Below are 25769 nucleotides of genomic sequence, written 5' to 3'. Positions count from 1 at the left end.
TGAAACCTCTATCCTTAAGTCAAGAGGATTCTCTCAACAGGTAATTCAAACAATGCTCAGAGCAAGGAAACCTTCCTCAGCTCGCATTTATCACCAAATATGGCATACCTATATTCGTTGGTGCAGTGAATGGAAAATGGACGCTAGGTCTTTTTAGAGTTTCCAGGGTTTTAGCATTCCTTCAGGCAGGAATGGATAAAGGTTTGAAGGTGGCTTCCTTGAGAGTGCAAGTGTCAGCATTGACTGTATGGTTCCAAAAGAAAATTGCCAACTTACAGGATGTGCGTACTTTTTTCCAGGGAATGCTGCGCATTCAACCTCCTTTTGTTCCTCCTACAGTGCCTTGGGACTTAAATATAGTCCTAAAGGCCCTTCAAGTTGCCCCATTTGAACCACTTAATAAAGTGGATCTTAAATGGTTGACAGCTAAAATTCTCTTTCTATTGGCCATTGTGTCAGATTTAGGGACTTTGTCATGTCATTCCCCATTTCTGATTTTTTTTTTTTTTTTTTTTTTTTTTTTTATCCAGATAAAGCAGTTCTCAGAACTAGATCTGGGTATCTTCCTAAGGTGGTGTTTAAATTCCACCTAAACAATGAAATTGTAGTCCCGGCTTTCCAGGTACCGGGCCTTTCTGCAGGAGATGCATCGCTGGACGTGGTCTGTACCTTAAGGATTTACATGGATTGTACCAGTGCCATCAGAAAGACAGATTCTCTCTTCATTCTCTACGGATTTCACAAGAGAGGATGGCCTGCTGATAAGCAGACACTGGGAAGGTGGCTTTGGATAACCATTTCAGAAGCATATTCTCAGGCTGATCTCCCTGTTCCGGCTAATGTCTTTGCTCACTCTACTCGTAAGGTAGGTCAATCATGGGCAGGACAACGTGGTGCTTGAGCAGAACAGATATGTAAGGTAGCCACATGCTCTTCCATTAACACATTCATTAGACATTATGCCATGGATACCTTTGCCTCTCAACACTGAATTTGAGCGTCCCCACCACTAAATTGCTTTGGGAAATCTCAATGTTATCCTGTGGATAACCTGTGGACCCTGCCAGAGAAATATACGTTATGGTAAGAACTTACCGTTAATAGGAGAAATACAATTAAGTCCACAGGGATCCCACCCTGACGCACCTGATTTGAGGATCCTTTTACTCACTAACCTCTTCCTTGTACGGAAGGGTGTGTATGTGTGTTCTTCTCGCCTGATTAGGGCTATCTATGATGCTCCTGCCTTAAGCTTTGGGAATACAACTGATTAGCCTGAACCAGGAGGCGGGGATATATGGACGGGCCCGTTGCATGCTGGGAGGCCGAAAAGCTTTGACCGATTGGTGCAAATCCGCTGTCACTTCATCATATCCCAATGTTATCCTGTAGACTTAGGAGAAATACCATTATCAACGGTAAGTTCTTACCATAACGTATATTTTGGCAATATGTTGCAGTGAGATTGAGTATTTTAGTAGTGCATTGCACGCATGCGAACGCATGTGTAGCAGAGCTGTACAAACAGATTTTGTGCAGTCTCTGAGTAGCCCAGGACTTACTCAGCCGCTGCGAGCACTCCAGCATGTCCGGGACCGGAATTAACGTCAGGAACCCTCCCTGCAAACGCATGGACACGCCTGTGTTTTTCCAGCCACTCCCTGAAAACGGTCAGTTGACACCCACAAACGGCTTCTTCCTGTCAATCTTCTTGCGAAAACCCGTGCAAAAGGATTCTTTGCACAAACCCATCGCTGAGCGGCGAACTGCTCTGTACCCGTGTGTTGCGCCTGCTCATTGCGGTGCATGCGCAGTTTAGACCTGATCGCAGGCTGTTTGAAAACGCAGCCTAGCGATCAGGTCTGAATTAGGCCCTATATTCCCTATCACATGTACACGCACACACATTCACGCTACGGTTATTTTTGTTGGGAGACAATAAACCTAACAGTATATTTCTCCTACACTACTTCATGGCAGCCCTTACTCTTGGGATTGTATCCCATTCCTAGATTTAGACAGGGAATCCTTTCAACACTTTAGGACCACCCACCTTGGGTATATAGCCCTGCTCCTCCCCTTCCTCCATTAGTCTTTTTCCTGTCTCCTAGCTAATGACAGGGGATTATGTGTCTGATTTTTGAGGACTTCTTACCTCTATTCCCAGTAATACGCCTCTGTGTAGCCGTACTGGAAGAGGGTGGCTCCCTGGAGAAGGCAGAGTGTGCTTGGGGCGATTGTAAGTCCCCGCTGTTCAGCTTAAGGTGTCCGCCCGCTGTTTTGCTGCTGGTCCCTCTCCCTAGTGCCGCTGTCTGAAGCCGTCTCCCCGGGTGCTTTTGCTCCGCTAGCCGCAGCGCCTGTATCTCCGGCGAGACCGGAAGTGCGGGTGACCGGAAGGGCAGCGGGGTGAAGGGGAAGTGCGGCTGGCGGGCGGAAGCGCTGTGAGAGACAGCGTGCGGCGGTTGGCGGGCGGAAGTGCTGGGGCGGCCGTCCTGTAGCTGGGACGGTCTGCTCAGCGCCGCTCTCTATGATCTTTTGGGAGCTTAAATATGGCGCTGCACACTAGGAGTGAGAGTCTCCTATGAGCTGGGCAGGTGTATGCTTACCAGCAGGATGGATAGAGAGCCTTCTCCCCATAAGCCGATGAGTGCCCGGAAGAGTGTGTCTCCTCCTAAGAAGAGGCTATGCAAGAAGAGGCATATGGATATACAGTGTGCAGCATGTGATAAGATCTTTTCTTCCACTGAGAATGTGAAGTTCTGTGAGGACTGTATACAGAGTGACACTCAGCAGGCCAGTCAAACCAGTCAGATTCAGCAATTGAAGGACTGGATGAAGAGGTCTTTTGTTACGAGAGAACAGCTGGCTGATTTGCAGGGAAATAAGAGGTCTAGATCCCTGGCTAGTATTGACTCTCAGGACGAGTCAGCCTCTTTGTATGCTGATTATCAGGTTTCCTCTAGTTCTGGGTCAGAAGAGAAGGAGGAAGTCAGAGAGTTTAATTTGGATCTCGTTGACAGTCTCTTAAAGAATATATTTAAGACCATGAACTATAGGCAAAAGGATAAAGGAGATGAAGATAAGGATGTCTTGTTTGGAGATAAGTCCAAAAGGAGCAGATACTTTCCGGTTCACAGAGCATTGAAGGATGTAGTGTCTAAGGAGTGGCAAAACATAGATAAGAGACTTGGAAGTATTAAACGAGTGGATCGGATGTTTCCAGTAGAGGATGAGCAATTTCTGGGCTGGTGCACAGTGCCTAAGATTGATGCGGCAGTGGCAGAAATGGTGTCTAAAACTACGATTCTGTTAGAGGACGGAGCTGTCCTTAAGGATGGCATGGATAAGCGTATGGAGAGTGCGCTAAAAAAATTACATATGTCCTCGGCAGTATCCTTAAGATCCGGTGTGGCTGTGGCATCTGTTTCCAGGGCTTTGAGAGTTTGGGGATCAGTGTTGTCCACAGATATTGAAGAGAAAATCTCAAGGCAATATTTGCAGAGAAGCCTGGGTATTATGCTCAAGGGCATAGAGTATCTGTGCGAAGCTTCTTTGGATGTGTTAGATTTCGCAGCGAAATCCATGGCGGCAGGCGTTATGGCTAGAAGAGCTTTGTGGCTTAGACCATGGTCGGCGGATATGCATTCCAAGAACCGGTTGGTGTCATTACCGTATGAGGGTTCCCTATTATTTGGAAATAAGCTTGAGGCTATTATACAAAAGATGTCAGGGGGTAAGTCAGCGAGGCTGCCTCAGGACAAGAGGAATAAATTTCCGTTTCCTTCTTCTAAACAACAATTTAAGGAAGCGAGAAGTTATAGGCCGGGGCGAGCTTATATGGGAAGGTATTCCTCAGGGACGAGTAGGCAGTCCTTTCGCCAGGCCTATAGGAGAGGTGGACGGAGACAATGACTGTCGCGGAGTTCTGGTATCCTTTCCGGTGGGAGCCAGGCTCCAGAAGTTTGCCAGTCTCTGGCAGTATTCAATTCAGGACACTTGGGTACTGGATGTGATATCTCAGGGATACCGGATAGAGTTTTCCGAAGTTCCAAAGAGGGACAAATTTGTGAGTTCAAGAAGCCCAGCTGCGAGTCTGGAACTAAAGGCTCTGGAAGACAGTTTGGAAAAATTGATCCAGGTAAATGCGGTAGAGCCTGTTCCGCCTTCAGAAAGAAAGAGGGGATTTTATTCCAGAATTTTTCTGATAAGAAAGGCGTCGGGAGATTTCAGAACGATACTAGATCTCAGACAACTCAACGATTATGTGAAGACGATAAAATTTCGTATGGAGACGATGAAATCCATTCTGTCAGGGGTAAGGAAGGAGGATTTCCTAGCGTCCATAGACCTAGAGGATGCTTACTTTCATGTGCCGGTACACACACGGCACAGAAGATACCTGAGGTTTTCGGTCATGGGCAAGCATTTTCAGTTTACATGCCTCCCTTTCGGTCTGAAGTCGTCTCCAAGGATATTTACCAAGGTGCTGTCGGCGCTGGTAACCGTAATAAGAGGTCAAAGAATTGCAGTTTGGGCATATCTAGACGATCTACTAGTGTGCGGAGAGTCAAAACAGGAAGTAAAAATGGCGTTAGAAGTGACGCTGCAGATCCTACAAGAACATGGCTGGTTAATAAATTGGAAGAAAAGTCAACTCGAACCAAGACAAGAAATTCAGTTTCTTGGAGTACAGGTGGATACTGCCAATTATACAATAGGTCTGTCAGAAGAAAGATGCTCGAAGATTCGGAGTCTGGCTTCTTTACTAAGGGAATGCAACAGTGTGACTCTGCGTCAGGGGATGAGTCTTTTGGGTATGATGGCCTCCTCCATAGACGTGGTCCCGTGGGCAAGATGGCGGATGAGGGGCCTTCAGCTAGAGATACTAGGCTATTATCGGAGACGTTATGCCCTGAATCATCGCATAGGGTTAAGTCAAGGGGCAAAACGTTCTCTAGACTGGTGGATGGAAACAGAACTGGTCGACAGGAAGACGACTCTGTCGGATCGTCACTTCCTCATTCTAACAACAGATGCAAGTGCAGTCGGTTGGGGGGCACACTTGTTGCAACAGAGCTGCCAAGGAAGGTGGAACCACCAGGAGAGAAGATTATCCTCAAACCACAGGGAAATGAGAGCTGTGTGGAAGGCGATGAAATATTTCCAGAAACAGTTACAGGGGAAACATCTCAGGATATTTTCAGACAATGTAGCAGTGGTAGCCTACCTCAATCGGCAAGGAGGCACCAGAAGTCATGTATTAATGGAAGAGGTGTCAAACATACTTCATTGGGCGGAACGTCATCTAGAATCCCTATCAGCACTACATGTTCCCGGAGTGGACAATTACGTGGCAGATTTCCTCAGCAGACAAGAGGTGTTACCGGGAGAGTGGGAATTGAACGACGCAGTGTTCAATCAGATTGTACAACGGTTCGGCCAGCCACAGGTGGATCTGATGGCCACACACGTCAATACGAAAGTTCCTCTGTTCTTCTCCCGATATCATCTCCCAGGATCAAGCGGGGTGGATGTCTTCTCTCTCCCATGGGGGTTCAGACTAGCATATGTTTTTCCTCCGTTTCCAATGATTGCACGTATTCTAAGGAAGATCAGAGAAGAGAGGGCGCAGGTCATAATAGTTCTTCCATATTGGCCAAAGAGAGCGTGGTTTCCTTCAGTACTGAGGATGGCAGCAGGAGAACCTTTGACGTTGCCGCTAATAACGGATCTATTGCATCAGGGTCCATTGCTGCACCCGAATTTGCGACAACTGCATTTGACGGCATGGAAATTGAACGGCAATTATTGAGAGATAAGGGGTTGTCTGAGCAAGTTGTTAATTTGTTGATTCAGTCGAGAAAGAAGGTATCCTCTAAGATCTACTATAGAGTCTGGAAAACTTTCATTGCCTGGTCGGGCTCAAGATTTAACCCGCAGGAAGCAGAGACATCGCAAGTCCTTCAATTCTTGTTTGATGGATTTGAGAAGGGGCTGGCGGTATCTACCATCAAGGTCCAGATAGCAGCACTGAGTGTCCTATTGGAGAGAAGATTATCTGATGAGAGCTTAGTGAGGAAGTTCTGTCAGGCAATTAAAAGGATAAGACCTCGCTTCAGGTCGGTGGTCGCTCCGTGGGATCTGAATTTAGTTTTAAATTCATTAATGTTGTCTCCGTTTGAGCCATTGCAGGACGTCTCAGTTAAATTTCTAACTTGGAAAGTAGTGTTCCTGGTAGCCATTACGTCAGCCAGAAGAGTTGGGGAGCTACAGGCCCTGTGGTCAGAGGAGCCCTACCTTAATTTCCTTCCGGGTAGACTTGTTTTAAGGACTAATCCAGAATTTTTGCCTAAGGTGGTGTCAGATTTCCATTTGAACCAAGACATCGTGTTACCATCATTCTACCCACAGCCGCAGAATGAGGAAGAAAAGAGAATGCATAGTTTGGATCTAATCAGAGCAATTTCAGTGTATCTGAATAGAGTGAAAGAGTTCCGTAAGACGAAACACCTGTTTGTATTATATTCAGGTGCAAGGAAGGGTGAGAAACCTACGAAACAGACCATCTCTAGATGGATCACAGAACTCCTGACGTTTATTTACAAACAGAATGGTCAAGAGGTTCCGGAGCAGCTAAAGGCACACTCTACCAGGGCCATGGCAGCTTCCTGGGCTAAGAAGGCAAGGCTTTCGGCGAAGGATATATGTGCAGCAGCCACATGGTCTTCTATTCATACATTCTCCAGTCATTATGCGGTGGATGTTATGGAGGCACACTTTGGGAAACGTGTCTTTGATGCAGCATTGAATTAAACAAATTATAGTTTTCAGCATTGACAAGATGTCTGTGGTATTTTTGTTATTTCCCTCCCTATATTGAGTGTTGGTATATCCCAAGAGTAAGGGCTGCCATGAAGTAGTGTAGGAGAAAAAAGCAAATTATACTTACCGATTAATTTCATTTCTCCGAGGTACTTCATGGCAGCCTACAATATACCCTCCCTTGGTGAAGTTTAAATATAGTCTGGTCACAGGAGACACTCAAAAGACTAATGGAGGAAGGGGAGGAGCAGGGCTATATACCCAAGGTGGGTGGTCCTAAAGTGTTGAAAGGATTCCCTGTCTAAATCTAGGAATGGGATACAATCCCAAGAGTAAGGGCTGCCATGAAGTACCTCGGAGAAATGAAATTATCGGTAAGTATAATTTGCTTTTTTTTTGGATTGTGGGAGGAAACCAAATCACCCAGAGGAAACCCACGCAAGTACGGGGAGAATATACAAACTCCACACATGGACGTTGTGAAAGTTGAACTCATGAACTTAGTGCTTTAAGGCAGTAATTACACCTTCCGAACATTTAACCATTACACCATACATACGTATAACCTGTACTTCCACTTCCGTTTGGGACTTTTTAAAGAATATATTACAATTTGGTAAAATATATAAATCATTTTCTGTAATGAATTACCTTTCCAGTAAGTGTTTTGCATATGCAACGGTTTTTCCACATTATAGTGCAACATAGTTTAATTTCAAGTACAGAAATTTGCAGTAACATGCTTAAAATGTACTAAAACACACACAAACATTGCCGCTGTCTTTCCCCGTTCAGTATTTCTCTCCCATTTAAAACGTCTAGCAGTATTAAGGTCCATACACACGGTGAGATTTTGGCTATGCCCGATTCTCTCTATGCGATATGGACTGTGGTCGGTATCACAAGCGAAGATGACTGTACTTGTGATACTGATTTTGTCTAAGTGATGATTTTGACTATCTTTTACACGAGAGTCAAAATGGACTTGCCTGCACAGTCTATTTTTGCTTGCGATGCCGATCCCGCAGGTACACACGGTGCAATATGCACTAACTTTCCTTACAATTTTGACTATATAGTCAAAATCGTAAGAACAGTTAAGTGCATATCACACCGTATGTACACACTAGTGATGTGCACCGGAAATTTTTCGGGTTTTGGTTTTGGATTCGGTTTCGCGGCCGTGTTTTGGATTCGGGTGTTTTTTTACAAAAAACCCTCAAAAACAGCTTAAATCATAGAATTTGGGGGTCATTTTGATCCCATAGTATTATTAACCTCAATAACCATAATTTCCACTCATTTCCAGTCTATTCTGAACACCTCACAATATTATTTTTAGTCCTAAAATTTGCACCGAGGTCGCTGGATGACTAAGCTAAGCGACCCAAGTGGCCGACACAAACACCTGGCCCATCTAGGAGTGGCACTGCAGTGTCAGATAGGATGGCAGATTTAAAAAATAGTCCCCAAACAGCACATGATGCAAAGAATAAAAGAGGTGCACAAAGGTCGCTGGATGGCTAAGCTAAGCATCACAAGTGGCCGACACAAACACCTGGCCCATCTAGGAGTGGCACTGCAGTGTCAGACAGGATGGCACTTCAAAAAAATAGTCCCCAAACAGCACATGATGCAAAGAAAAATGAAAGAAAAAAGAGGTGCAAGATGGAATTGTCCTTGGGCCCTCCCACTCACCCTTATGTTGTATAAACAGGACATGCACACTTTAACATACCCATCATTTCAGCGACAGGGTCTGCCACATGATGAAGCTAAATATTTATCGTATATAATACCCTTTATGAGGTCTAAGAACACTGTACGCTATCTACGTATGAAGTACCGTAAGGGTACGCTAGTTGCGTAACAATCGCTTTGCCGTGATCGAGACGCTCAAGCGTCACGTTCACTCACGGCCAAGAGATCACAGGCAGGCACGTTATTGGCTGTTAACTAAAGTAATGATTCGCTATAGCGTAGCGGACGCTCGGGACCACGAGGAGATCACCAGCGGCGCTGACGCTCACTATATTAAACCTTTGTATCTAAACCATAAACAGTGTATTGTGCAGTAAAACCTTAGTGTAATGTTAGAGTGCAAATGCAACACAGTATAACCTTATTACCTTAAAAGCTGTTTGAGCGTCACCGACGCTCTGAGAATACTTAATACTATAAGAAACACACAGATACCGTGCTCAGGGTCCAACGCCTAAAATATATATTATGAATGCTATACTTGCAAAAGAGTTAAACACAATACAAGTCATACACTACAATATAACATAGACTACCTAACCAGATAACTACACAGGAAATACAATACAATACAATACTATTTAAGGGAAAATGAGAGAGAAAGAGAAGGAGAGTGAGAGAGAGAGAAATTGAGAGAGATTGGCTCGGAATAACAAGAAGATCAATATAGTTGCGGAGAAACACTTACGCACAAGGGGAAACGATCGCATGCGCCTCGATATCCAGCTCCCGATTATCAGCAATGAGAACCGTTGAAGAGAGTGAACTGGATATGGTCGGCCTGCCTATTTATGCCCCACACACAATACAATTCAATGGTCCCTACAATCTCATTGTTCATTGGACACAGGAATTCGGCTTCGCATTATAACAAAAGGTCATAGGTTGATTCATACAGGTGGGCTGTGACTGCTTCCAACTGTTCAGGTGGGTGGGATACTGAGTTTCCCGCCGCATGACTAAATAAGAACAAATAATAGTAAATGGACATAAACTTCTTATGTCCATAACTATTCGCATGAGCGATTAATCCGCTCCAAACCAACACCGGAATATTGCTATTTAAATACTCTTCCGATGGGTACCAAACACCACTGTATGACCCCTGTTAGACCCTTCGTACAATACAAAGAGGGATCTCTCTGTTCAGGAACATGCTATATTAACTAAACTTTCAGAATCTATCAAAGGGACCATGATCTACAAAATACATTATTACTGAAAATATGTAACGATTGAGTCGCACGCTACGATCACATAAACTCTACCGTAAATACGCATACCGTGCGCCTGCGGGTGCCCGCGACTGTGAGTATGCGCACGCACGGGAGAGCGCACGCATGCGCAGCGCGGACCAGAATGAGGTGCAAATATGGCAGTGTGTATAGAGATATTTTTCTGACTTTGACAGTCCACCCTTTGGCAGTCAATAATAACTGCCACCTTCTAAAACATTTCAAAAGAGAAAAATATATGTCAGGGGTTAATACATTTACATGGTTGGGTAGGGGAGGAGAGGAGAAGGTAGGAAAAGGGTATGACCTAGTGAGATAGCAGAAGCATGTGTGTATGAATCCGTGCTTGGGGGTCATGTATCATCGTGCCGTACGTGTTTTAAATCAAGCTTCGAGGTATTGCGAAGTATACATTTGAATTCCTTCTTATCCCGTGGTACGGGTCTGTGGATGGGCTGTCAAACTTTACCGAGCTCTTTTCGGTTTTGGTTGTAACAAAATGGGGGAGCACATTTTAGTTGATGATACATGAATGGGGGAGATATGTGATTGCTGATATCTGTGCCTGTATTCCCTATCGACTATGTGTGTCATTACCTGAGGGTTGTAGAAATGAAGAAAAGACATAATTACGGTAAATGCGGTGGTATTCTATGTCAGGTAAATGTACAGTCGTCGATTGAGGTCTTGTTTGGTGTCTGTTGAATGCAGTCTTCTTTGTGCTTTTGCCCATAAGGTGCGAGCAAAAGCTGTCAATGTCCATAGATTTACAAAAGTGTTGGGGTAGCGTAATTTTAAAATTTCTAGGGAAACTGGGGATCCATGGCATAGTTCATCAAAAATCTGTGTATCAGGTTGTCAAACTTCTTCTTTAATCCCTCTGTTGTCTGTTTATCGGCTCATCAAATTCCTCGTCCAAGTGGGTCTTGTTACCTTGGAGGAAACGGAAAAACAGGTGAAAGAAACGGACCGTAGAAATCGCATTTTCATCACATCATTGTTTCTACATTTGGGTCATAAATCAAGTCCATTGGAATTACAGTTTCCTCACTCCTTAAACTCATTACCCTTGTACGATGATTGCACTTCATTAAAGCCTGACCGCATCTAAATATCAATCCAATCGATATGACAACACTTAAGATACATAGGAGAAACTTCCCAACATCCATTATGACTCCTTGAGCCCAGTCTCCTAAACCAGAAAACCAATTTCGCGGGTTCAACCATGACACCCAACCGGTCAGCTCATTACCTACAGCAGCAAGAGTGAGATTGTGTCTCCTGCGAAATTCCCACTTCAATTGGAGAATATCATCCATCTTTTGGTCTATGACCTCGACCGGATCCTCGGTGCTATTCGTAATATATGTGCAACACTTCACGCCGTATTGTGTTGCCAGTGTGACACAATATCCGCCTGTCACTGCTGTGAGGTAATTGAGAACCATTCTATGCTGTACCAGTTCTGTTTTGTAAGCTTGAAGTTCCCTTCCAGTATACCTAAATGTGTCATCATACATTTCAGTGATATTATCTAACAAATTGGCGAGCGCAGAAATGTATCTATAGTTCAGCACTCCTCTAGCAGTGCGAGTGATATCTAACGCGATTAGAAACTGAATCCCGGTGGATTCACTTATCAGATCAGAGGCCGGATGCTCTGTCTTCTCTATCAGGTGCCTTTTAACAACGTGCTCGTAATGGGTGTGAGTATAAGGAGCTTGGGCACCACGGTGTATGTCTTTCATTTTGTCATGTGGTACAGTCATTACTTCAGGCAGTACTTTTCCAATATAACACAATCCTTCAGAGTTTGGGGCAAGCCACTTGTACGCCTTTCTCCCGCATATGAAATATGCATCATCGGGGAGAACATATGGGACGGAGTAGGACATAACCATATCACACAGCTTCCATGTGAAATCTCCTAACCCTAATTCTTCCATCTGCTTAGTACACGTATCCGGTTGTACGATATGTGCACAGTATCCTGGTGATACCTCTCCAACTTTAGTAATCCTATTTCCTAAGGTATACCTATACCGGAAAGATTTTCCTCTACTGGCTATGTGGCGTACAAGCTCTGTATCTGTAGGCATTCTATCTGCTCTATGCGAAAAGGTCATGGTTTGATTACTCCATGACACTTCCCAATTTCCCGGTTTTCGGGGATTGGAGATGTTGAAACATAATAGGGACCTATCCACATGGTATTGGTGGAGCTTCAAACTAGGAGGGCTGGAGATATTAAACCTCCGGTCCACCGGTCTCCCACCATTTAACTCAAGTACCTCCTCTATCGTTAAAGGAAATGGTACTAGCCCTGATTTGCTATGACCCTGAGGTACTTGAGAGCATACCCAACAATCTGTTTTGTTTAACACATTACCCACTAAGGAGTGATAATCACTCAATGGATGCCGGTCCATATGGATATTAAAACTGGATTGGCATTTCTTAATGCACCCATCCTCAATGACATTGTTACAGAGCCTACAGATACAGTTTTCTTCAGCTAACAATCCTTCACAATTCCTTCTATGGTCAATGCTATCGGATCGTTTTCTGATACTCGCCTTTGCTTGTTGATTATGTTGTTCTCGGAAAACTACGCCTCCATCTTTATCATCAGAACCCATTCCAGAACCTCTCTCGACCTCCATGGTACTCTCGCCGGAACAGACTGCTCTGGTCAACATCTTGGTCAACAGGAAAATCCGGATCACAGTCTCTTGGGGCAAGTCCATCTTATAGGAGGAGACGAAGAAGAATGAGAAGGGGAAAAAAATAATTGAGGGAGATGGGATGGGAAGTTGGAGAAAAACAATAAAAGGGAACAGGGGATCGACAACTGCTTTTGATCTTGTGGTTCTCGATGCTCAGGTGCCGCTTTAGTCCTCCTGGAACAGACACTCTAGTGATACAACCTCTACCGTCTGTTCCTTATCACAGGACTTCTCTGGATCAACGACCTTCTTACAGTGGGACGAATGAACCCAAGTCTCTCTCTCAGCAACCTTCAATGCTGTAGTGCTAGTCAATAAGACCTGGTATGGTCCTTCCCATCTGTCAATAAGGCAACCTGAGCGTAGAAAATTCCGTATCATTACATAATCCCCAGGTTCAATGTCATGACAATTACTATCTGGTAAATCAGGAATCACTAACTTCAGATTATCATTTTGATTCCTTAACTGTTTACTCATGTTAATCAAGTATTTTACAGTCACTTCATTGTTACACTTCAAATCATCCTGAGGGTTAATCATAACATGCGGTTGTCGACCAAACAAGATTTCAAAGGGAGACAGATTAAGAGGGGACCTGGGAGTGGTTCTGATGCTGTACAGTACAATGGGTAAAGCTTCTGGCCATGTCAATCCTGTCTCTGCCATCACTTTACTCAGTTTATTTTTAATAGTGCTGTTCACTCTTTCCACTTTCGCACTCGCCTGTGGACGGTATGGAGTATGCAGCTTGCTATCAATTCCCATCAATTTACACATTCCTTGAAAGACATCACCTGTAAAATGGGTACCCCTATCACTTTCGATAATTCTAGGGATACCATATCTACATACAAATTCCTGCACAATTTTCTTAGCAGTAAACATAGCGGTATTTGTGTCCGCCGGAAATGCTTCGACCCAATTTGAGAAAACATCTATACAAACAAGTACATATTTCAAATTTCGACAAGGGGGTAATTGAATGAAGTCAATCTGTATTACCTGGAAAGGACCGCCGGCAGGTGGGATATGGGATGGTTCTGTAGGTATTGCCTTTCCAATATTCTTTCTCAAACAGGTAAGGCATGACATGGCTCTTTTACTCGCATGAGAGGAGAATCCTGGGGCACACCAATATGCTCTTACCAACTTGCACATCCCTTCCCTGCCCAGATGAGTCAGCCCGTGAGCTGCCTCAGCTAAACATGGAAGGTATGCTCTGGGGGCCACCGGTTTACCTTGTCCATCCGTCCAGAGTCCTGAGGACTCCTGGCCATATCCCTTTGCCTTCCAGACTGCCTTTTCCTGTGTGGAACACAAATTTTGCATCTCACACAACTTCTGTGTGTTGATGGTATTAAATACCATCAGTTGTGTGGTGTCTGTCTGTCTGGGGGTAGCAGCTGCTAACTTAGCTGCTTCGTCTGCTCGGCTGTTACCAAGCGATACTGGGTCTTGGCTATATGTATGTGCTTTACATTTGATAACAGCCACTCTGTCGGGTTCCTGTATCGCTGTTAGAAGCCTTTTTATGTGAGCTGCATGCGCTACCGGTGTACCAGCTGCCGTCATGAAATTTCGGAGGCGCCATAGGGCTCCGAAATCATGGACTACCCCGAATGCGTATCTAGAATCGGTGTAGATATTGGCTGATTTGCCCTTAGCCAATTCACATGCTCTGGTTAGGGCGACCAGTTCAGCAACCTGGGCTGAGTGAGGTGGGCCTAGCGGTTCCGCTTCTATGGTGCCTTGGTCATCTACGACTGCGTATCCAGTACACAAGTCTCCCGAGTCTGACTGTCTATGACAACTACCGTCCGTGTAGAACGTAAGTTCTGCATCTTCCAGTGGGTTGTCACTGATGTCAGGCCTTGCGGTAAAATTTTGGGTCAAATATTCTATACAATCATGAGTGTCTTCCTTTGTATTAAATCCTCCTTCCCCAGTACTCTCATCCTCCACCCTTTGGGTCTGTCCAGACACACTTGGGAGATATGTTGCAGGATTTAATGCACTGCATCTCCTTATGGTGATGTTTACGGGGGCCATTAGTGCCAATTCCCATCTTGTAAACCGCGCCGATGAGACGTGCCTGGTTTGGGCAGAATTTAACAAGGCTGACACTGCATGCGGTGTATGAATTGTGAGGTTGTGACCTAGCACGACGTCTTCGCTTTTCGTTACTAGCAATGCTATCGCAGCAACGCTTCGCAAGCATGTGGGGAGGGATCGCGCTACCGTGTCTAGCTGAGCGCTGTAATATGCTACTGGCCTGCTGGCATCACCGTGCTTTTGGGTTAGTACGCCTGCCGCGCAACCAGCACTTTCTGTTCCGTATAGTTCAAAGGGTTTCCCATAGTCCGGCATACCTAATGCTGGTGCCTGCGTTAGGCACTGTTTAAGTCTCTCAAATGCTGCCTCAGACTCGTCTGTATGCGAAATCCGATCAGGTTTGTTTGAGGAGACCATTTCCTGCAAAGGTAACGCTAAAATGGAAAACCCTGGGATCCAATTACGGCAATACCCACACATTCCTAAAAATGTTCTGATCTGTTGCTGGGTTTGTGGCAGAGTCATGTCTCTAATTGCTTGAATTCTATCAGCGGTCAGGTGTCTCAGTCCTTGTGTTAAACAGTGTCCCAAATATTTTACCTTAGTTTGGCATAATTGCAACTTGTCTTTGGAAACCTTGTGTCCTGTGTCTGAAAGATGAAACAGGAGCTGTTTCGTATCCTTCAGGGATGCCTCCAATGAATCAGAACACAGTAGTAGATCATCCACGTACTGTATTAATACTGATCCACTCACTGGTTGGAAAGACTGTAAACAATCATGCAAAGCCTGAGAAAATATACTTGGGCTATCTATGAATCCTTGTGGTAATCGAGTCCATGTGTATTGGACTCCTCTGTATGTGAATGCAAACAAATATTGACTGTCAGGGTGCAGAGGTACCGAAAAGAAAGCGGAGCAGAGGTCAATAACAGTGAAAAATTTCGCAGTGGGAGGGCTTTGCATTAGGATGACAGCTGGATTTGGCACTACGGGGAACTGACTCTCAACTATTTTGTTAATCCCCCTTAGATCCTGCACTAGCCGGTAACCCCTCCCCCCACTCTTTTTCACAGGGAAGATGGGACTATTAGCAGTGCTGGACGTTCTTACCAGAATGCCCTGTTGTAGCAAGCGCTCTATTACTGGGTAAACTCCTAACTCCACCTCTGGCTTCAGAGGGTACTGTGGGATTTTTGGAGCTATCCTACCATTTTTTACTTGTACAACTACCGGAGCTACGTTTGCCATTAATCCAGTGTCCTGTCCATCTTTAGTCCAAAGTGACTCTGGTATCTGAGATGTCATTTCTTCTACTTGGGAGGGAGTCCTATTTGTCATAATGGTATGTGACATTAATTTTGACGGGGAGTCTAACATGTCTCGTACTTCCTGAGCGTGATTCTCAGGTATGTCCAAGAATACACCTTCAGGAGTACAATAAATGACACACCCCATTTTACACAGTAAGTCTCTTCCCAGGAGATTGGTCGGTGCCGATGCAGCCAGCAAAAAGGAATGCTTGGTATGTAAAGGCCCTATTGTAATCTCTGCTGGTTTGCTAACAGGGTAATGCTGGACTACTCCTGTTACTCCCACGGCTGGAATTGTCCTACCAGTGGTCCTCATGCCAACTGTCGAATTTATCACTGATTTGGCCGCCCCTGTGTCTACAAGAAAGTTTAATGATTTACCAGCTACATTGATTGCAATTTCTGGTTCACTTCCAAGACTTGCAATCAATTTTACTGGCTGCGGATTACAGGTATGGCCACACCCCTATTGGGTATGGTGACCTCCCTGAATCCCGCTGGCAGCAACTACTTGTGAGGGAGTTAGCTGGGAACTACCAGAGGTTTGCCAATCTCTGTTTGGGGAGTATCTTTTTGTTTCCCCTGCATGTGGCTCATAACTCCGTTTCTGCGGACCTTGCTCCCAATGTCGTGTGTCGTGTCGTTGTCTAGGGGGTTGGTATGAGTTTCGTACATTCTTTACTCTACAATCTCGTGCCATGTGTCCCTGTTTATGACAAGAATAACAAGTAACCACACTTGACTTACCCACAGGGTTTGGTGATACAAACAAAGGCTGCCTTGTGGTCAAGGCCTGTATACTTACGGCCATTAACTTATCACTTTGTTGTTCCCTGTGTCTGGTGATGTTCCTATCGTGATCAATAGCAGCCTCTCTCAAAGTAGCCACAGACAGACCTCGCCAACATGGTTGTGTGGTCTGTACCCTAGTCTTCAATGACTCTTTTAAACCATCCATCAGTACCGATACTGCTACTTCTCGATGGTTTATGTTTGTTTTAATGTCCTCTATGCCTGTGTATTTTGCCATTTCTGATAATGCTCTGTGAAAATACTCTGCAGCTGTCTCTGACTCCTTCTGTTTAATGGAGAATATCTTGTTCCATCTGACTACCGCTGGGAAATATTCTTTTAACTGTAAGTTTATTCTTTTTACATTATCTTTGTTGTACACATCTGTAAGAGGTACATCCTGATCTAATCCACAGTCAGTTAAAAATTGAGTTGCGTCAACATTGGAGGGTAAACATGCTCTCAGCAATATCTGCCAGTCTTTGTTGTTGGGCTCTAAAGTGTTTCCTAGGTCTCTGATGTATTTTTTGGCTGGCAACTAAGTCTTTTCTAGGGTCAGGGAATTCAGACACTATGGTCCTTAATTCCATTCTGGAAAATGGGCTATACATGGCAATGTTCCTCACAGGGGTGACCCCTGTTGTGTCAGTTTTCCCATTTGGAACAGCTATTACCCTAACAGGATTAACTCTAACAACATCACTCTGTGTGGGTTCTACAGCCTGTGGTGAAATGGCTTCAGCATAGTGTATGGTGCCGTACTTACCTGTAGACACGACCTCACCTATCCCTCCGCTAGGGGCCTTTGTTACTAATCTCGTGGGTGGAGCTGTGCCTACTGTGGTCTCTGCTATGGTGGCTGCTAGAGAGAGCGCTGAAATTGTTGCCGATTCGTCTTCTTGATCACACTCCTGAGGAAAGTTCAAAACAGGGTACAACTTGCACGGGTTAATACTTGCATTGGTTAATTGGTTAACATTATCTTTAACATTTATACAGTTGCTAAGTGTTTGTGTGTTACACCTTAGTGCGTCATTCTCCGCAACCAATTTCTCTCCTGATATGTATGGTGGCGGTGGGGCCGTGGCTATCAGTTTTCTGATTGAGCCAGATCCCGCCGCCTGAGCCAATCCTCTCTGTATGTCACCCTCCTGTTGCCACAACTGCAAATAATCATAATGCTTGATTCGTCTCTTTGCTGATTTAATGAGACATATCCTTCTCCTTAAATTCGTTAACACTTCTGTGCTGAAGCTACCTACTCTTGGGAATTTCTCCCCGTCATGTACTGTCATTCTCTCCCATTCATCACATAAAGCTTCTGTGTGACTTCCGTATTTCTCACACATTACATACCTTGCCGACCCAATTGGTCGGTTCACTGAATCAACCCGAACCGAGGTTGATCGCCCCCTACCTGAACAAGTGGCCCCCATAGTTCGAAGGTGTTGCTTTATTCAACCAACCCTTACGCAAACCAAATGTCCAAAATAGGCTGACGGTGGCGGTTTACCGAGTACCCCACTCACTCGCCCACGCCGACCAATACGACCTGATCACACCGATATGGTGCTGGCGTACTCGACCTAGGGCCCCTGCGACCTGAACCTCTATTTACTGGAACCTGTGAGGGTGCTCCGAAGAACACTTACTCTTTTCAGTAACTATTGGTTGCTGGATAGTTCCTGAGTGAGCAGCGAACTTCCCTTAAAATAAAAAAAATTACACAAATCACGTTAGAATGTACAAATAGCGTTTATGACCTTCGTACACAAATAGTACCGGTCAGGTTTACTAATGCACACAATTACGTGTGGTACAATCGTTTAGTACACAAGCAACTAATCTTATGTACTGAGCGACCAGTGGAATCGAAAATTGCGGCTGCGAATTCCTTCAGCCAGAGCTTATATGGCCTATATGGGTGTTGCACCAACCCTTTCTTGGTGTTGTGCCTGTGGACTGTATAGCGGACTTCCTTGTCTGCTGTACCTGAACCTGTTGGTCTGCTATGACCTCCTGGTCTGTTACAGTATGACCTCCTGGTCTGCTACACTCTAATGCTCAAATTGTATGTTTTAACCAGGGATGCCTCCCTAGCCACCATGTACGTCACTTACACGCATGTACCTCACGAGAACTCGACTTTTCTTGTGGTTCAACCTGTAAAATTGTATACAACACACTCACTCACCACCTGTACACTTTTGTTTCTATTTCTATTTCTGCGCAGAAATTTCTCTTTAGACCAGATGTGTTACAAATTAGGAGAAGGATCTATTAATTTAAATTTGGAATTAAAAAAAAATTGCGCGATTTATCGCCTGGCGTTATTTACCGCGTGGCGCTACTTATCGCGTTGAGAGGAGAGAGAAAAAAAAAAAACCTTGTGATTTGAGTTACGTGGGCGTACCCGTACGCTCCGTTGCGTAATATACGCTGCGTGCGTCGGCCCTTGGATTGCGTACGCAAGTCTCAGTCTTTTGTTAGAGACACGTGTACGCAAAGCAAAGATCCACCGTAACACAATTTATACGTTTATCAACTATAGAACTGGCAAACAGGAGAGTGACATACGAAAATACACCAATGAAAAGGAAATGCAGATATATATGTGTGCGTGCGTGTGTACGCAAGACAGAAAAATAAACAGTTTTAAAAAGACACTATTGTTTTGTTCTTACCTCCGGTTCCCGGATTCCTTCAGCACCCTTTACTAAGAGAAGCAGACGCTTATCCAAACAGCACTACGAGGAATATGATCTCCCGCCCTTTGCTGCTGGATAATGTCTGCTGAAATTACCTAGTGCAGATATGTGAAGGACAGGGCGAGCCGCCAATTGATAAAGCTAAATATTTATCGTATATAATACCCTTTATGAGGTCTAAGAACACTGTACGCTATCTACGTATGAAGTACCGTAAGGGTACGCTAGTTGCGTAACAATCGCTTTGCCGTGATAGAGACGCTCAAGCGTCACGTTCACTCACGGCCAAGAGATCACAGGCAGGCACGTTATTGGCTGTTAACTAAAGTAATGATTCGCTATAGCGTAGCGGACGCTCGGGACCACGAGGAGATCACCAGCGGCGCTGACGCTCACTATATTAAACCTTTGTATCTAAACCATAAACAGTGTATTGTGCAGTAAAACCTTAGTGTAATGTTAGAGTGCAAATGCAACACAGTATAACCTTATTACCTTAAAAGCTGTTTGAGCGTCACCGACGCTCTGAGAATACTTAATACTATAAGAAACACACAGATACCGTGCTCAGGGTCCAACGCCTAAAATATATATTATGAATGCTATACTTGCAAAAGAGTTAAACACAATACAAGTCATACACTACAATATAACATAGACTACCTAACCAGATAACTACACAGGAAATACAATACAATACAATACTATTTAAGGGAAAATGAGAGAGAAAGAGAAGGAGAGAGAGAGAGAGAGATTGGCTCGGAATAACAAGAAGATCAATATAGTTGCGGAGAAACACTTACGCACAAGGGGAAACGATCGCATGCGCCTCGATATCCAGCTCCCGATTATCAGCAATGAGAACCGTTGAAGAGAGTGAATTGGATATGGTCGGCCTGCCTATTTATGCCCCACACACAATACAATTCAATGGTCCCTACAATCTCATTGTTCATTGGACACAGGAATTCGGCTTCGCATTATAACAAAAGGTCATAGGTTGATTCATACAGGTGGGCTGTGACTGCTTCCAACTGTTCAGGTGGGTGGGATACTGAGTTTCCCGCCGCATGACTAAATAAGAACAAATAATAGTAAATGGACATAAACTTCTTATGTCCATAACTATTCGCATGAGCGATTAATCCGCTCCAAACCAACACCGGAATATTGCTATTTAAATACTCTTCCGATGGGTACCAAACACCACTGTATGACCCCTGTTAGACCCTTCGTACAATACAAAGAGGGATCTCTCTGTTCAGGAACATGCTATATTAACTAAACTTTCAGAATCCATCAAACCATGATCTACAAAATACATTATTACTGAAAATATGTAACGATTGAGTCGCACGCTACGATCACATAAACTCTACCGTAAATACGCATACCGTGCGCCTGCGGGTGCCCGCGACTGTGAGTATGCGCACGCACGGGAGAGCGCACGCATGCGCAGCGCGGACCAGAATGAGGTGCAAATATGGCAGTGTGTATAGAGATATTTTTCTGACTTTGACACACACGACTGTGACTGAAATGACTGGTTGGTTTGGGCACCCACCAAAAAAGAAGCAATCAATCTCTCCTTGCACAAACTGGCTCTACAGAGGCAAGATGTCCACCTCCTCCTCATCGTCCGATTCCTCACCCCTTTCACTGTGTACATCCCCCTCCTCACAGATTATTAATTCGTCCCCACTGGAATCCACCATCTCTGGTCCCTGTGTACTTTCTGGAGGCAATTGCTGCTTGTGAATGTCTCCACGGAGGAATTGATTATAATTCATTTTGATGAACATCATCTTCTCCACATTTTCTGGAAGTAACCTCGTACGCCGATTGCTGACAAGGTGAGCGGCTGCACTAAACACTCTTTCGGAGTACACACTGGAGGGGGGGCAACTTAGGTAAAATAAAGCCAGTTTCTGCAAGGGCCTCCAAATTGCCTCTTTTTCCTGCCAGTATACGTACGGACTGTCTGACGTGCCTACTTGGATGCGGTCACTCATATAATCCTCCACCATTCTTTCAATGGTGACAGAATCATATGCAGTGACAGTAGACGACATGTCGGTAATCGTTGGCAGGTCCTTCAGTCCGGACCAGATGTCAGCACTCGCTCCAGACTGCCCTACCTCACCGCCAGCGGGTGGGCTCGGAATTCTTAGCCTTTTCCTCGCACCCCCAGTTGCGGGAGAATGTGAAGGAGGAGCTGTTGACGGGTCACGTTCCGCTTGACTTGACAATTTTCTCACCAGCAGGTCTTTGAACCTCTGCAGACTTGTCTGCCGGAAAGAGAGATACAACGTAGGTTTTAAATCTAGGATCGAGCACGGTGGCCAAAATGTAGTGCTCTGATTTCAACAGATTGACCACCCGTGAATCCTGGTTAAGCGAATTAAGGGCTCCATCCACAAGTCCCACATGCCTAGCGGAATCGCTCTGTTTTAGCTCCTCCTTCAATCTCTCCAGCTTCTTCTGCAAAAGCCTGATGAGGGGAATGACCTGACTCAGGCTGGCAGTGTCTGAACTGACTTCACGTGTGGCAAGTTCAAAGGGTTGCAGAACCTTGCACAACGTTGAAATCATTCTCCACTGCGCTTGAGTCAGGTGCATTCCCCTTCCTTTGCTTATATCGTAGGCAGATGTATAGGCTTGAATGGCCTTTTGCTGCTCCTCCATCCTCTGAAGCATATAGAGGGTTGAATTCCACCTCGTTACCACCTCTTGCTTCAGATGATGGCAGGGCAGGTTCAGGAGTGTTTGCTGGTGCTCCAGTCTTCGGCACGCGGTGGCTGAATGCCGAAAGTGGCCTGCAATTCTTCGGGCCACCGACAGCATCTCTTGCACGCCCCTGTCGTTTTTTAAATAATTCTGCACCACCAAATTCAATGTATGTGCAAAACATGGGACGTGCTGGAATTTGCCCAGATGTAATGCACGCACAATATTGGTTGCGTTGTCCGATGTCACAAATCCCCAGGAGAGTCCAATTGGGGTAAGCCATTCTGCGATGATGTTCCTCAGTTTCCGTAAGAGGTTGTCAGCTGTGTGCCTCTTATGGAAAGCGGTGATACAAAGCGTAGCCTGCCTAGGAACGAGTTGGCGTTTGCGAGCTGCTGCTTCTGGTGCCGCCGCTGCTGTTCTTGCTGCGGGAGGCAATACATCTACCCAGTGGGCTGTCACAGTCATATAATCCTGAGTCTGCCCTGCTCCACTTGTCCACATGTCCGTGATTAAGTGGACATTGGGTACAACTGTATTTTTTAGGACACTGGTGACTCTTTTTCTGACGTCTGTGTACATTTTCGGTATCGCCTGCCTAGAGAAATGGAACCTAGATGGTATTTGGTACCGGAGACACAGTACCTCAATCAAGTCTCTAGTTGCCTGTGAATTAACGGTGGATACCGGAAACACGTTTCTCACCACCCAGGCTGCCAAGGCCTGAGTTATCCGCTTTGCAGCAGGATGACTGCTGTGATATTTCATCTTCCTCGCAAAGGACTGTTGGACAGTCAATTGCTTACTGGAAGTAGTACAAGTGGTCTTCCGACTTCCCCTCTGGGATGACGATCGACTCCCAGCAGCAACAACAGCAGCACCAGCAGCAGTAGGCGTTACACTCAAGGATGCATCGGAGGAATCCCAGGCAGGAGAGGACTCGTCAGACTTGACAGTGACATGGCCTGCAGGACTATTGGCTTTCCTGTGTAAGGAGGAAATTGACACTGAGGGAGTTGGTGGTGTGGTTTGCAGGAGTTTGGTTACAAGAGGAAGGGATTTAGTGGTCAGTGGACTGCTTCCACTGTTATCCAAAGTTTTTGAACTTGTCACTGACTTCTGATGAATGCGGTCCAGGTGACGCGTAAGGGAGGATGTTCCTAGGTGGTTAACGTCCTTACCCCTACTTATTACAGCTTGACAAAGGCAACACACGGCTTGACACCAGTTGTGCGCATTTCTGTTGAAATAATTCCACACCGAAGAGGTGATTTTTTTGTATTTTGACCAGGCATGTCAATGGCCATATTCGTCCCACGGACAACAGGTGTCTCCCCGGGTGCCTTACTTAAACAAACCACCTCACCATCAGAATCCTCCTTGTCAATTTCCTCCCCAGCGCCAGCAACACCCATATCCTCATCCTGGTGTACTTCAACAGTGACATCTTCAATTTGACTATCAGGAACTGGACTGCGGGTGCTCCTTCCAGCACTTGCAGGGGGCGTGCAAATGGTGGAAGGCGCAACCTCTTCCCGTCCAGTGTTGGGAAGGTCAGGCATCGCAACCGACACAATTGGACTCTCCTTGGGGATTTGTGATTTAGAAGAACGCACAGTTCTTTGCTGTGCTTTTGCCATCTTAACTCTTTTAAGTTTTCTAGCAGGAGGATGAGTGCTTCCATCCTCAGGTGAAGCTGAACCACTAGCCTTGAACATAGGCCAGGGCCTCAGCCGTTCCTTGCCACTCCGTGTCGTAAATGGCACATTGGCAAGTTTACGCTTCTCCTCAGACGATTTTGATTTAGATTTTTGGGTCATTTTACTGAGCTTTATTTTTTTGGATTTTACATGCTCTCTACTATGACATCAGCCTTGGCAGACGACGTTGATGGCATTTCATCGTCTCGGCCATGACTAGTGGCAGCAGCTTCAGCACGAGGTGGAAATGGATCTTGATCTTTCCCTATTTTACCCTCCACATTTTTGTTCTCCATTTTTTAATGTGTGGAATTATATGCCAGTAATAGATCAACGTATAATACTGGTGGTCACTGGTCAGCAAAACTCTGCACTGTACTCCTCCTATATAATACTGCTGGTCCCCAGTCCCCACAATAAAGCAGTGCGAGCACAGATATATGCAGCACACTGAGCACAGATATGGAGCGTTTTTCAGGCAGACAACGTATAATACTGGTGGTCACTGGTCAGCAAAACTCTGCACTGTACTCCTCCTATATAATACTGCTGGTCCCCACAATAAAGCAGTGTGAGCACAGATATATGCAGCACACTGAGCACAGATATGGAGCGTTTTTCAGGCAGACAACGTATAATACTGGTGGTCACTGGTCAGCAAAACTCTGCACTGTACTCCCCCTATAATACTGCTGGTCCCCAGAATAAAGATATTTGCACTGCAGCCCCCTGAAACAAAGTGAGAGGACGCCAGCCACGTCCTCTCACTATCATTTCCAATGCACGAGTGAAAAATGGCGGCGACGCGCGGCTTTATATAGAATCCGAATCTCGCGAGAATCCGACAGCGGGATGATGATGTTCGGGCGCGCTTGGGTTAACCGAGCAAGGCGGGAAGATTCGAATCTGCCTCGGAACGTGTAAAAAGGGTGAAGTTCGGGGGGGTTCGGATTCCGACGAACCGAACCCGCTCATCACTAGTACACACCTTTAATCATAATAACTACAGTATATCAAGAAACACCGAAATGCAGCGATAATTCACTTTTATTTACTCCTATAATAACTTTAGTGATATCTGTTCTCTCTGTAAGAATTCCCATACCTATAATTGTCATAGTTCTTGCTTTCTTTACTCTCTGCAATCCACTCTGCATTTTACTTAAATGTTTACTTAAGATGCCACGTAGAATACAATCATAGCATTCCTGTAATTTTCCATTTCCCTCACTGGTGTCTAGAGTAAGCTGTCTATATAGCGTTAATATCCACTGGTGGGGAGTTTGAAATGTAAATATCTCAGTTGGACAGTGTACGTGGTGTTTACTGAACAGTATTGCACTTTGGGATGACTTCTGCTGAAATCTTAATTTGTTCTATCTTGCAGAAGGTTTATATCATTCCAGACATCTTTCTGTACTTCACAGACTCCGAGTCTCTTAATGACCGTGGAACACACAGTGTGGCAAAGAAGGGTAAGTTAATGCTCAGTACATTAGTCCCTGCATAAGTGAAATTCCACCTTATTCCATATTGCTAAGTTTCATCTTGTGTGTTTATTATAAGTTTACAACACGCAGTGTTATGTATATTGATGCACCCAGCTTTAGGAATACTATTGTCACTACTGAATAATAAACAAATATGGGGTGGAAGGGCAGTATCCTATTAGCCGCTGCTAATTGCCTCCCCTGGGGCTATCCAGTTAGCCCTGATGCCAGCTGTGAAAATACACTGGTCCCTGACTTTTCTCTGATCCCAGTGTTCGCAAATACGCGCTATAGCGCGTATTTTACCCTGATCTGTGGTCCGGGGACTCACTTTTCTAAACTGTGTGGGTCCCCGGGGACGCGCTCCGCTGAAGCTGGTCATCTTGTTTAAGTCCTCTTGTGGCGGCGCCGGCCGCCCCCCCCCCCCCCCCCCCCCC

The 25769-nt window shown here is 45.2% G+C and overlaps 1 protein-coding gene across 1 annotated transcript in view; it reads left to right on the top strand.

Moving 5' to 3' along the window:
* FBXO22 (F-box protein 22) overlaps positions 1 to 25769 on the top strand; it is a 97977-nt gene that overhangs the window by 29688 nt on the left and 42520 nt on the right. Inside the window, exon 3 of the mRNA XM_063926597.1 lies at positions 25230 to 25317. Coding sequence (XP_063782667.1) covers positions 25230 to 25317 — 88 coding nt within the window. The remainder of the gene's footprint in view (positions 1 to 25229; positions 25318 to 25769) is intronic.

The sequence above is a fragment of the Pseudophryne corroboree genome, chromosome 6, assembly GCF_028390025.1.
Source record: "Pseudophryne corroboree isolate aPseCor3 chromosome 6, aPseCor3.hap2, whole genome shotgun sequence".
In the NCBI taxonomy this organism is placed as follows: domain Eukaryota; kingdom Metazoa; phylum Chordata; class Amphibia; order Anura; family Myobatrachidae; genus Pseudophryne; species Pseudophryne corroboree.
The sequence above is the reverse complement of the archived record's forward strand: the minus strand, read 5'-3'. Positions and strand labels throughout refer to the sequence as shown.